The sequence below is a fragment of the Dipodomys merriami genome, unplaced genomic scaffold (assembly GCF_024711535.1).
Source record: "Dipodomys merriami isolate MVZ:Mamm:240054 unplaced genomic scaffold, mDipMer1.0.p SCAF_1, whole genome shotgun sequence".
Classification (NCBI taxonomy): domain Eukaryota; kingdom Metazoa; phylum Chordata; class Mammalia; order Rodentia; family Heteromyidae; genus Dipodomys; species Dipodomys merriami.
Genome location: NW_027202270.1, coordinates 27,452,225 through 27,465,810, shown reverse-complemented (window position 1 = coordinate 27,465,810; position 13,586 = coordinate 27,452,225). Strand labels below are relative to the sequence as shown.

At 44.3% G+C, this 13,586-nt stretch overlaps 1 protein-coding gene and 1 long non-coding RNA gene across 3 annotated transcripts in view; one reads left to right on the top strand and one right to left on the bottom strand.

Annotated features, from left to right (window-relative positions):
- Nrp2 (neuropilin 2) overlaps positions 1 to 5,662 on the top strand; it is a 128,331-nt gene extending 122,669 nt beyond the window's left edge. The window contains exons 16-17 of the mRNA XM_070018717.1: positions 49 to 99; positions 2,368 to 5,662. Of these exons, the coding sequence (XP_069874818.1) occupies positions 49 to 99; positions 2,368 to 2,672 (356 nt within the window). The 3' untranslated portion in view covers positions 2,673 to 5,662. The remainder of the gene's footprint in view (positions 1 to 48; positions 100 to 2,367) is intronic.
- The window catches only part of LOC138824690 (uncharacterized), a 44,273-nt gene that overhangs the window by 3,476 nt on the left and 27,211 nt on the right, over positions 1 to 13,586 (bottom strand). For both annotated transcript variants that reach the window (XR_011371153.1, XR_011371152.1), the window contains exons 2-3: positions 7,843 to 8,043; positions 5,321 to 5,404 (exon numbers count right to left, since the gene is read on the bottom strand). This is a non-coding gene — a long non-coding RNA (uncharacterized lncRNA). The remainder of the gene's footprint in view (positions 1 to 5,320; positions 5,405 to 7,842; positions 8,044 to 13,586) is intronic.

Below are 13,586 nucleotides of genomic sequence, written 5' to 3'. Positions count from 1 at the left end.
GTAGTGACAGAGCTTGTTAAAACTTGGTTTGTTTTTTTTTCATTATAGTGGACATCCCAGAAATACATGGGGGAGCAGGCTATGAAGATGAAATTGATGGTGAGTATTGCTATATGATTTTAGCAGATAATCATGCAGTTGAACTTTGGTAATAAAGACATCAGTAACAGTCATTCCTATGGTATTGAAGGTCCAAAATTTAGAACAGTCAGTCAGAAATATAAGTTAAGAAGAGTGCAGAAAAGAATGAAGATTGCTTTGTCAAGGTCAAACTTAGAGATTTAGCACATGTATTGAGTTCCCTCTACCTAATCTGAAACAGGCTACTTTCCATATCGATGGACTTCAAATTTGGATAAACCCTTTAGAAGTGAAAAGGTAGCTCATCAATACCTGTCACTGCTGGAACTTTCTGACCTGCTCCTTTTTAAAAAGGGCCAGAGTGAATGATGGTGACTGCAAATACTCTCCCAGGCCTGTGGAGGTGTCCAGTGTCATTGGTTAGGGGCAAAGGGACGTTTGTTGTAATCATCCAGGGCTCCAAATATTCAATGCAAAAGACTTAGGGGTCTGTTTATACTACTGCCCACCTTCTGCTTCCGTATTTATTCCATGCCCTATTTTTGCACATCCACTGACAAACATCAAGAGGGTGAAGTGAGAGTCCTAACCAGAAGGCTACAAAAACAAATGTGCAGATGCTGCTTCTCCCTTCTCAAGTCAGAAAAGCACAGGGCACTTAAGGGCACTCTGAGTACCCAAGCTGGTCTCCATGAGACCCAACAGCAAGATTCCACTACAAGAGCAACTTCAGACCAAGATTGATGCATCTAAGAAGAGCAGTTTATAGAGCAGCTGCTTTTAACCTGACCTTAATCAAAAGTTGCAAGTGTAGTTATAGAAACCGGAGTGACAAACCCAAACAGCACCTTGTTAACTGGATGCAGGCTCTTCCTGCAAAACCCAGTCCAGCTCTCCTTTTATGGGCAAAAGTGCATGGCTGACCTACATGGGGAACCTGCAGTAGACCAACGGGGCAAAAGTTTGGAAGTGGAAGGAACAAGGAATGAGGATGCAGAAAGCCTGGCTCCTATGCCTGCTTTGACTGCTGACGGTGCGAGGGTGAGATACCTGGCCACTCTTCTTTCTTCATGGAATACTTCAGAATTCTAAGACTTCTAAACTTGGCCATGCCTTGGACTTACACTCTAGAAATATAAGGCTGTTCATTTTCTAGAGATGCCAATGAGAGTACCACAAACTAGTTACCTTCAACAACACCAATTTATATCCTCACAGTTCTGAAAAATCAAGATCAAGGTATGGACAAGGTTGGTTCCTTCCAAGAAGTGTGAGGAAAGTCAATGTCTCTCTGCTCTATCTCTGTCTCTCTCTCTCTCTCTCTTTTTCTCATATAGATGGTCATTTTTATGTCCACATGGTATTCTTCCATGCATGCCCATGCCTAAATTCCTCTTTCCATAAGGACAATAGTCATATTGGACTGAAGCCTAACCAAATAGAATCATGTTAACTTAGTTACCTCTGTAAAGATCCTATCTCTAAGTAAGATCACATCCTAAGGTACTAGGGATTTGAACTTCAACAGGAATGGGCTGGGGTTGCAATTTAAGCTATGCATACTAAGGGAGTTCTGGTGGTTGGGAAAAATATGCTTATATGGCCAGGAATGCAAAAGTGGGAAAGCTCATTATGTAAAAATAATCCAGCCTGTTCTTTGATTTAACTTGAAGCAGTTAGAAGTGAGTGATGTGGTGGCAAAGATAAATGGATTCCTAGAACATAAGGCCATCCTATGAGGTACCCTTAAAGTCCTGTTAAGATCTGGGCCTAAGGGTATAGCTCAGTGGTAGCACAACTGCCTAGAATATATAAGGTTTGGTCCCAAGCACAGGAAGGAAGGAAGGAAGGAAGGAAGGAAGGAAGGAAGGAAGGAAGGAAGGAAGGAAGGAAGGAAGGGAGGGAGGGAGGGAGGGAGGGAGGGAGGGAGGGAGGGAGGGAGGAAGAAAAGGAGGGAGGGAGGGATATTTAAAATCTGAACTTATTTCATGTTAGTCAGGATATTTAAACATGAAATATTTAGACAGTGCTTACTACGTGTCACCTACCAAGCACTTCATAAATATTACTTCACTTAATCTTTCTAACATTCCAGTCCATTGTGCTACTGTTCACATTTTTTCCAGCTAAAGAACAGAGGCGAGAGGTTAAAAAGCACAGGTGGGACATGGCTTTGAACTCAGGTTCCCAAGTTACTATTACTTACTACTGTGCTCAGAAGAGCTCGGGATGGACAGGTTTCTATTATGTCACCCTGAAAACAACTTCATGTGTTTTGTACCATAGATGATTATGAGGTGGACTGGAGCAACTCTTCTTCGCCCACCTCAGGAGCTGGTTCCCCCTCGGCTGACAAAGAAAAGAGTTGGCTGTATACACTCGATCCCATCCTCATCACCATCATCGCCATGAGCGCACTGGGCGTCCTCCTGGGAGCCACCTGTGCAGGGCTCCTGCTCTACTGCACCTGTTCCTACTCGGGCCTCAGCTCCCGAAGCTGCACCACACTAGAGAACTATAACTTCGAGCTGTATGACGGCCTCAAGCACAAGGTCAAGATGAACCACCAGAAGTGCTGCTCGGAGGCATGACAGATTGCACCTGAATCACACCTGACATTTCATTCCAGTGAGAGGGGCTGGTGAAGATTACATTCCCCCCCTTTGGAAACTGAATGCCATAATCTTGATCAAACCGATCCAGAATACCGAAGGTATGGACAGGAAAGACAGGAGAGTCTAGGGAGGAAAGGAGATGCGGCCAAGATGAATGGGAACTGTCACTCAACTAGGACTGCAGTGGCCAAGTCTTTGCAGAAAGGGGACCAGGTTTTCTGCTGGGATGAAGACAGGAGCTCATCTCTTTGGAGTCACAGTTCTATTTTGTTTGTGAGTTTATTATTATTATTAATTATTGTTATGATATTTCTTTGGTCTGTGAGCAACTCAGAGGTAGAAGAGAATGACTTCCCACAGAAAAGGAACAGGAATTAGAATTCTCCATTTTCTCTCTCTAATCAACACTTGAAAAGCAAGGGGTCTTTTCAGCCTTTCCATCTTCAGAAATAAATCTCAAATAAAGCAAAACTCCAGGCCACCCACTTGTCCCATCCATCCTCTGATGGCCTCACAACTTGAGGAGTTCGCTGTGGTGGGTGCAGTTTCTTCTAAGCCAACCCTACAAGCTGCCGTTTCCAGTCCTAGTATTGAAGTAGGATGTTGTTGCCTTTAACTTTTTTTATCCAGGGGAAAAATTGCCATTTCGAGGGTCAGTTTAAACAGCTCTTTCTTAGATACCATTTAAAACAAACCGAAAAGGAAACTTCACCTGTCAAAATCCATAGATACACTTCCATGTTAGAAGCAGACTAGCCTTAAAATGCTTTGTGAATAGGAGCCATTCCTTGATCTCGAGTTCTAGACCCAGAGTTTGTGGCTGTGGGGTCTCCCTTGTAGAGTCTCTGCTGGTGGTTTTTGCCTTTTCTTTTCTCTTTTCCTTATGCTTCTTAAACATATACATAGTCACACATGTGTACAGCACATGCACACGTGCATGCATGCACACGCGCGCACACACACATTTTTCAGATTTCTAAGTGCCAGGAAATAGTACCCTTGGATAGTCTCAGAGGCAAGGTAGAAAGAGACAAGTTCTTGGCAATTTTCCTCCATCCGTGAGATGTAGTAAGCACTGACCATAGAATAGAAGGGAGAACAGGGAAGAGATGCTCAGCTTCTATAATCATCTGAGGGGAAAGGCTGACTCTAACCAGAGGTCTGCAAACACAATGAACGACCCCACACTGCTTCAACACCAGAGACTGAGACTCCCATACACCCTTGTGTGTGTACACATACGTATACATCCATCAAACAATTTATGTGTTTTTTTATTAAGTGCCTTGGAAAAAAATGAAGGGAAAAAAGAACAATGTATTTTCCCTCTATGTAGAAATCATCAATAGCTTACAAGTTAAGGCATTCCTCCTTCCCTAATCCCAGTGGCTCCATTCCTGGTACCCAACTCTCCACTGGCCGTACTAATGGAATGAGCTGTGCTACTCCAGGGTGGTACAGCCCTAGATGCTTCTCAACGACTCCTGAAATGGAGGCATCAGGAAGAGAATGGAACTATATGAAGGATAAGATTGTCCACATCAAGATCCCAATCTCGACTTTGTATTAATGCCTAAGGATTGCCTGCGTGCTGGAAACATGTTTTAAACCCACCCAGTATACCCAGCCAACTGGCACAACCATGCTAAACTGTCAGGCCAATGTTGCTGCTATGATCATCGACAATTTTCATTTGTTTTCTACCCAGGTGAAAGGGGTAGGGTGAATGGGACTGGCTGGTTCCTTTAACTTCTGAAAATGCTAGTTCCAATGGTAATGTCACAATGTTTTTTGTGTGCAGAGAAGGAGCATTCATACTGGCGGCTCTGTATTCATGTGTATGTGTGTGTGTCTTTGCGCGCCTTTGAGTTCTCTGTATCTACTGTGTTTGTGAGTGGTCACGTGGGACTTCGTGGTGGTGTTGTGACTTTGACCTAGGGGGGCTCTCCCCTCTTCCCCCCAAGTGAAGCTGCTGCTCTTGGCACTCGTTGGCACAGTGGTAGTTAGAGGTGAAAAAGCTATCCAGCCCTAAGCACTTAGTGATAGATAGCCCTCTGGTTTGGGCATGCAGTAGAAGCAACTTTTTTTATTAGTTCACCCTCCTCTTCACCCTCCCATGCAGCTCAGTGTTCAGTAAACTGGGAAGTCCTTGGGATTCCCCAAAGTAGCTCACAGAAGAAGTTCAAAAGCCCACTCAGAGGAGAGGGGTACAGCCCTAGCCCACACATGCCCAGTGAGCCATTTGATGATAGTCCCCCCAAAGACCAGGCCTATCTCAGGCCTGTGATTCACCTCTAAGTTTATGTACAACTCAATCTTCATCTGTCTAAAACTCTTACATTCGTATTTACCATTGGCTGATTTGAGACCCTGAGGGGGGCCCTGAGGGCTAAACAGAAGCAGGGTCCCCAGGGCTCCATGTCGATACCTCACCAAGACTAGAGGCTTGTGGAAGACCTGAAGAAAGACAGCTGGGTCTGACTCTAACTCGGCCAGGGGATACCTTTGGTCCATTTGTTATCTTTATCTGCAGGTGGGCCAGCTGACCTGTCTGCTTGTTCCCTTTGGGAAACCCAACTCACAGTATTGATCTCCTTTTTGCCTTGTACTGAATGACACATTACCTCCACGCTCTCCCGGATGAGGCCGGCCACAGGGTTGCTTTCTCTCTCTGGCGGGAATGGGGAGTTGACAGAAATGAGGATCCACTGAATGAGCATGAATGACAAGAAAACAAGGGGAAAGTTAAACTGTCATGCAGAAGGTTAACTTTTCCAAGGTTGGCAGTTAAAAGGTATTTGACCATTTGCTGGCTGAGCCAGATCATGGGAACTTGAGAGCTTTTACTGTGATTCTTCGATGTAAAATAAAATAAAATAAAATAAAATAAACAATGTCAAACTGTGTTTATATAATTTGTATAAAGCCTTTTTAAAATTACTATTTAAATAAACATTATACCAGAACTATTTTCCTGCATTTGTCTTTACTGGACACAAAGAAACTTGGGACTCAAGTGACCGAATTGTCCCAGTGTTTTTCCGAGGAAATACCTTGTCTGTGTCAACTTGGGCTGCAATAGCAGAATAGCATATACTGTGCAGTTTAAACACTTAGCGCTTTCAGTTCTAGAGGCTTGGAAAGTCCATAACCAAAGCCCCAGTAGAACAGGTATCTGATGCAGTCTGTCTTCCTTGCTAGTTGATAGCTGCCTCCTCCATGTGTGTTAGTGTGTGTTGGGCAGCCTCTCTGTGGAGATAGCAGTCTTCCCCTGAGGGCACCAAACCCAACAAGGGGATTCTATCCTTGCAACCGAATCTAAATCTAACTCCCCAAGGCCCATCCCCTAATACCATCACAGTGGAAATGGGGAGGTAAAGATGTACATGTCCCTCAATTCTGGGAAAACCAAGTTGGCCAATCACTCTCTTGAGGCAGTATTTCACAATGGCTCCTATTTTATGAAATGAAAACATTAAGGAGATAAGTGATGAGCCATCTAGCCAGGTGGACTATGATAATTCCAAGTCTTACCTGCTGGACTTGAGAGGCTGCAATCCTTATTAACATCCCCTTCCTCTCTGAGCCTAACCGGGCTGTGCACCTTTGCCGATTCCCTGCTGATGAAACTCTCACTGTCAACATCTCTGGTGATTCCAACATTTATGTAGTACATCTCAAAGTGTGATCCTAGACTAGGAACATTAGCATCCTTTGGAACTTGGGCTCTATCCTTGGTAACTTGGGAACTGGGCCTAAGGATTTGCATTTCAACAAACCCACTAGGGAATTCTGCTGTACTTTCAAGCTTAAGAAACACTGGTGTACCAGGTAAGGTGGCTCACCCCCATGATGCTGGCTTGGGAGGCAGAGATCAGAAGTACTGAGGTTCAAAACTCAGCCCAGGAAAAATTCTTTCAAGATCTCTTTCAACCAATAAAAAGCTAGGCACAGTGGTGCCTACATGTCATCACAGCTATGTGGAAAGTATAACTAGGAGGACTGTGGCCTATACTAGCCTGGGCATAAATGCATGACCTTACTCAAAACACAATGAACGCATTGTACTCAAAAACTATCATGTATAACTACTTAGAGATAATAAAATATAATTTAAAAATAAAACAATGAAAGCAAAAAAACTAGAGGCATGGTTCAAGTGATAAAGTACCTGCCTGGATAGAGTAAAGCCCCAAAGACAGAAGGAAGGAAGGAAAGGAGAGAGAAAGAAAAAGAAGAGAAAGAAAGAAAGAGAAAGAGAGAGAGAAAGAAAGAAAGAAAGAAAGAAAGAAAGAAAGAAAGAAAGAAAGAAAGAAAGAAAGAAAAGAAAGAAAGAAAAGACAGAAAGAAAGAAGAAGGAAGGAAAGAAGGGAGAGAGGGAGGGAGGGAGGGAGAGAGGGAAGGAGGAAGGGGAAGGGAAAGAGGGAGGGGAAAGGAAAGAGGAAGGGAAAGGGAAGAGAAGGAAGAAGGGGTGGGAGGGAGGGAGATACGGGAGGAGGGAGGGAGGGAAGAGAGAATCACTGATCTACAGAAAATGAAAACCACCCTAGCCTCACAGAGTAACTAAGTTCTTTTCATCTATTGTTACTGGATTCAAAACAAGCCAGACTTTGGGCTATGTGTACTCCTAGCTCATACAGTTAACGTCCCAGGCAGGTGGAGGGAAAGCTTTATAATGAACCCCATCCTGTAGTAGCTATAAACTAGAGCTAAGTTTGTCCCCATTCTGAGGCTCTGTTCATCCCCAAAAGGAAATATACTCCAATCATTTATTTGAGAAATATTTTCTGAGCACTTGTCTCATTTCATACTTCTGTCAGGGTCAAAAAACAAACAGTCAAGCATGTAAAACAAGGACAGAAAAGGCATTGGCAGTATGGGTCGTTCTAATAGAAATTACCAGGATTTCTCCCTCTAAATGGGTGAAGTGGGAAGATAATATTCAAGCCAAATCTTAAAGGGACAAAGAGAAGAAGCCCGGCAAAATGCCACAGAAAAAAGCTTTGCAGATTGAAAGAATGCTCCTGCTGAGGAAGGGAGGCTAATGCCTTCTTAGGAACACAAAGGAGCCAACAATTCTCAAGATGAGGGGGGGGGGGGTGGGCAGGCTGGGGGTGGGGCGAGGCAGAGTCAGATCACACTGTACCTGAAGGCCATGATAAGGCATAAGGCTGTGCTCTTGAATCTGTGGAGTCCCTTACGCAGCTCATCCCATCACCCATTTCCCCACTGTTTGGCCCAGAGGGTCACCACAAACAAATCTCTGAAACTTCTGGCTTTGCTCTTCCTGTAATCTTCACGATATCACGAGTCTCTTGAGATGCCGAGTTCTAGTGTATTACCGATCCTAGCAACAAGAATAGAGGTTAAAATGAAAGCACATTTCTTCTTTGCTTTAGTTGAGCTTTGGGGTATTTTTAAAGCCTTAATAAACTAATAACATCTCCTAGTCCCCAGCCATCTAGTGTTTACATAGGTTTTTTTTTTTTTTTTTTCCTTATCTGCATCCTTCTGGAAATGTTTACCCGATCCTCAGGGGAAGTAGACCAGTTAAGTGCAGTTGGAACAGGTCCATCCTTGGGGGACCAGGACCCATCTGGACCCTGGGGCCATCGCTGCCCCATTATACTGGTGGGGTGGATGGGGTGGGGGGCTGGTGAGAAGTGGAGACATTTGATTCCAGTTCTCACAGGCTTCAGCATGTCATCTCAGGCTTAGCTAAATCGAACTCTTGGGGAAATCTCTCCCAGAGGACGGGGTCTGAATAGGAAATAATAGGGAGTCTGAATGCGGCCTGGCCTGTTGGGGGTCCTCGGAGCCACCTTGCTGTCCTCCTCAGGGTTTCCCAGTAACTTGAAAGCCAATTCCCATCAACAACCAAACAGGTGAGGTCCTCAGAGCCTAGTAGCCAAGCCAAGACTGGCCTTTGGATTTTCCACCTCACAATTCCTGAGCCTGCCTGGCCTGCTCCTCACCCTACCTCCCAAGGCACCATGGCCTTCCTCATTCCTGAGTTTTCTCCATGACCCTGAGAGGCAGCTCTTGGCGGAAGCACACGCCTTCCCAGTGCTCCCTGGAGACCCTGGCGAGAGACCTCCAAGAAAGCCATGAGCCAAATTGTTTCTGCAGCTTATCCAGAGAGGGACACCTGTTTCCTCTCCTTTTCCTGCCAGGAAAAAAAAGGGAGCGTGCGAGCGAGCGAGCGAGCGAGCGAGCGAGCGAGCGAGCGAGAGAGAGAGAGAGAGAGAGAGAGAGAGAGAGAGAGATCATGCACATACATGTGTGTGTGTGTGTGTTTGTGTGTTCCTGTGCCAGCAGGTTTACAAGCACTATATAAAAATGAAGCTTTTACCAGGTGTGGAGACACATGCTTGCAATCTCAGCACTTGGGAGGCTGAGGCAGAAGAACCAAAAGTTTGAGGTCAAGAGTTGGGATGTTACTGGTTCATGCCAATAATCCTATCTCAGGAGGCTGAGATCTGAAAGATGGAGTTTGGAGGCCAGTCTAAGCAGATAAGTTCTCTAGATCTATCTCCAAAGAACCAACAAGAAAGCTGGGCTGGTGGCATGGCTCATATGGCAGAGTGACAACCTAGCACATAGTAGGCCCTCAGTTCAAACCCTAGTCACACACACACACACACACACACACACACAAGGCCAAAGGAAAGAAAGTTTAAACAGATGACTCACATCCAAGATCCTAAGTATTTAAGAAAATGAGACCAGAAGAGTGAGGTTCAAAGTCTTGGAAAAGTTTCCAAGACTCCATCTCTATCCAATTAACCAACAAAAAGATGGACTGAAGGCCTGGCTCAAATGATAGAGCTCCAGAAGGACAAGCAAGCTAAGTAACCACAAGGTCTTAAGTTTAAACTCTAGTACACTAGAGTACTTATGTTCTCATACTCTAGAACACTACCCCGCCCCATAGAAATGAGGTCGTGGCTGTATGTTTAATTTTATAAAACATTGATTATTATTTTTTGTTGTTGTTGTTGTTGGTTGTGGGGCTTGAACTCTGGACCTAGTCACTGTCCCTCAGCTCTTCAGCTCAAGCCTAGTGCTCTACCACTTGAGCTACAGCACCACTTCCAGTTTTCTGGTGGTTTATTGGAGATTAGAGTCTCATGGACTTTCCTGCCCCAGTTGGCTTTGAACCACGATCCTCTGATCTTAGCCTCCTGAGTAGCTAGGATTACAGGTGTGAGCCACCAGTGCCTGGCCAATGATTAATTTAAGAATGATTGTAACATTTTGTATTTCCCATAGTGGTGCATAGCTACAGCAGGAACCAGTCAGATGCTTTGAGCAATCTCTACTTTCTGGAGTTCATACCTGAAAAGTCATCTGTTACCATGCTATGTATGTCCTGCTTGGTTTCCATGACAATAACATAACAGAAGCAAGAGTATGCAACTTGTGAGCTTAAGTTATTTAAATAAATGGAAACTTGACTCTTGAAGAGGAAAAAAAATGAATCTGAGGTCAGTCTGGGTTACAAAGTAAGACCCTGTCTCAAAAAGCTAAAAATGAATCAGGCACCAGTGGCTCACGCCTATAATCCTAGCTACTCAGGAGGTGGAGTTCTGAAGATCATGGTTCAAAGTCAGCCTGAGCAGGAAAAGTCCAAGAGACACTTATCCCCAATTAACCACCAAAAAGCCAGAAATGGAGCTGTGGCTCAGGTAATAAGAGTGCTAATTTGAGCACAAAACTGGGTCCTGAGTTCAAGCCTCAGGACCAGCACGGAAAGAAAAAAGTAAGGAAAAAAAGAGAGAGAGAGGAAAAAAGATACAAAGGAAAAAGAAGTTCATGTACTAAATAGTTTGTCCCACCTGTGGCATTGTACCTGTGCCATTCCTTACCATTTCCTCTGGTGCCCCAGGGCACTGGGTAGTAATGCGTTCTCTCTCCACAGGGTCTATGGGAGGCCTACCTCTGACCTCAGACCCTGCCAGCTTGAAGATCCCACAAAGGAGACCAGGCCCATGCAGGAAGCTGTCCGCCAGCAGGGGAGCTAAGCCATAGGGCCAGACATTGGAGGTGTAAAAATCTGGGATGCTTAATTGTAGGTTGTTTGCCAACCCCCTGACCAAATCAACAGTGGTCAGACTTAGACTCTCCACTCCCAGACTCAAACAGTCTCCCTGGAAACAATTCAGTTCCATGTGTCCCGAAACAGTCAGCAGAGCCAGGTTGCTGTGGTTTGGAACCCAGCTCCACTAATAAATCTCATCCTAAAGCACTTGACTGCTTCTGCTGGGAATTGAAGCGCAGCCTTTCCCATGCTAGCCTGCTGCCTGTGCATACAAATGGCCAAGCCCCAAGCACTGCTGCTCTGCAGGGGTCTTTACTCCTGAGCTGGGTGGCAGGTGGCCTTGCTGGATTTTTTCTTTCTACTGCTTTTTCCTCCCCTCCCTTCCTCTCCTCAATTCACCTCTCCTTGAGTTTTCCTGTTTCTCTTTCCAGCCAACTATTTTTAATGCTTTTTATTTATTTATTTATTTATTTTCTTTTTTGGGTCCAGTCATGGGGCCTGAACTCTGGGCCTGGGCGCTGTCCCTCAGCTCTTCAGCTCAAGGCTAGCGCTCTACCACTTGAGCCACCTTCCCAGCCCTGCTTTTTGTTTTTTTTTTAAGGAGCTTCCAATGATTTTGAAATCCCCAACGGTAGGATCCCCTGGAACTTGGAGCCGCAGAGAAGAAGAGAAAAAGCTGCTGTTGTTGAGAGCTTTGAAGACTATGATTTGAGTCAGTTCTGCCTCTAGTTGTAGGACTTTGAGAAGCCATGACATATGGTGGTCTTTTCCATGCAGTTAGACCAAGTAAATTTTGGCCTTTCAGCTTTGACATCCTGGAGTGACATCCATTTAGATGTCAGTGAGGACGAAGCTAGGCTGGCTCCCTCCCTACATCCTCAGAATCCCTTCTGCAGAGATGCTGGGTAAGGTACCTTTGGGTTGGTGTTATTTTGGACCCGGCCTCCCAGATTCCCTGCAGCAGAACTTTGCCCAGAGTCCTTCACTTCTCCTTACACAGCAATGGAAGCCAAGGGAAAATAACCCATGCCTGCAATTCTAGCTACTCAGGAGGCTGAGTTCAGGCCCCAGTAATGACATAATGACACGGGGGGGGGGGGGGAGGGAAGGGGGGAGCAGGAAGAGAGAGAGAGAGAGAGAGAGAGAGAGAGTAGTTGATATGGGTAGTTGTCTCTCTCCACTACCTCTTGAGAGAAAATTTTATTTCATATAGTCAATATACTTTACATCCAATGCTAGATGCTAAGAGGCAGCAATAATAAGCAAAGCAACCTTATCCCTGCATTCAGGGAGATTAGCCCAGAGAGGCATAGGTGACACAGACAACCACACAAGTACAATGCTGATGGCATGATCTGCAAATGGAAGTAGAGAGAGCTATGGGAGGGGAGGCAGGAATCTCAGCCTTGTGTTCCGAGGGAGCTGAAATCCTAGGGTAGGCTGCATGTGCAAGAAAACTACTCCATGCAAAGATGTGAAGATGTAGAGGCTGAGGGACACCTACCAAGGGCAAAGTAGGGAGGACATCTCATTTACTTTTATGTCAGAATGCCCAACTCACACCTGGCACTACTACGAGTACATAATGTTTGTTGAATGAGTGAATGTTGTGTAAATTTTCCTTTTAAAAGTCATCAAGCTGTCCCATGTGTGCAGACTAAAAGGTCTTTTGGTACTTGCTTGTTATTGTTGCCTGTGTTGTACTCTACTGGAAAACATACAAATAATTTTCTGAGAGTTGAACTGAGAAACTATGTCAGAAGTTCCAGCATGGAGATGCCCACTATTAATATTTGTTTAAATATGATAATAGCTTAAATACCATAACAGCTTAAATATTATAATAGCTTAAATATAATATTCAAATTAAATTCTATTGAAACAATTGGAGAGTTGTCAGATTTAGCAAGTAAAAATGCACTATACAGACACTATGGAAAGCAGTAAACATGAAATGGTAAACATGGAATCACCATGAGCTCCAACAATTCTACCTCTAGGCACATATACCCCAAATAATGGAAAGCAAGGACTCAAACAAATAGTCATACATCCCTATTCGACACTGTCCCTCCTAATGGCCAAAAAGTAGACAATATTGCATATACTGATATATAAGTATCATTCACCTTTTAGAATAATGGTGCTAGACAGGTGCTGGTGGCTCATGCCTGTAATCCTAGCTACTCGAGGCTGAGATCTGAGGATCACAGTTCAAAACCAACCCAGGTGGGAAAGGCTGTGAGACTCTTATCTCTAATTAACCACCAGCAAACCAGAAATGGAGCTGTGGCTCAAAGTGGTAGAATGCTAGCCTTGAGCTAGAGTTCAGGGACAGTGCCCAGGCCCTGAGTTCAAGCCCCATAACTGACAATATAAAAGTAATAGTATTAGGGAAATATAGTATAATTCTTATTTAAGTGAAAATATATGTATAAGAAAGTCCCATATTATGGTGTATTTTACTTATTTGTTCATTGTTTGCTTTTATTTGGGTTTTTGAAGTTAAAAAAAAAAAAAAGAAAGGTCTCAAATAAGTAGCCCAGATTAGCCTCAAAGTCAATACAAACTGGTCTCAAACTTGGGATCGCTTTGCCTCAGTCTCCCAAATGCTGGGTGTACCGGCATGCATCATCACACGTGGACGATGAAGATTAATTTTAATCAGTTCTTATCATGTGCTTAAATTTTAGTATTAGAATTTCCCTTGGGAATACAGTAATATAAGGCTGAGAAAAATAGTAACTAATTAAGAAAAGCAATCTTAAAAAATTTGTCCTAGAGGCTGGGAAGGTGGCTCAGTGGTAGAGCACTTGCCTTGCATGCCTGAGGCCCTGGGTTCCATTCCT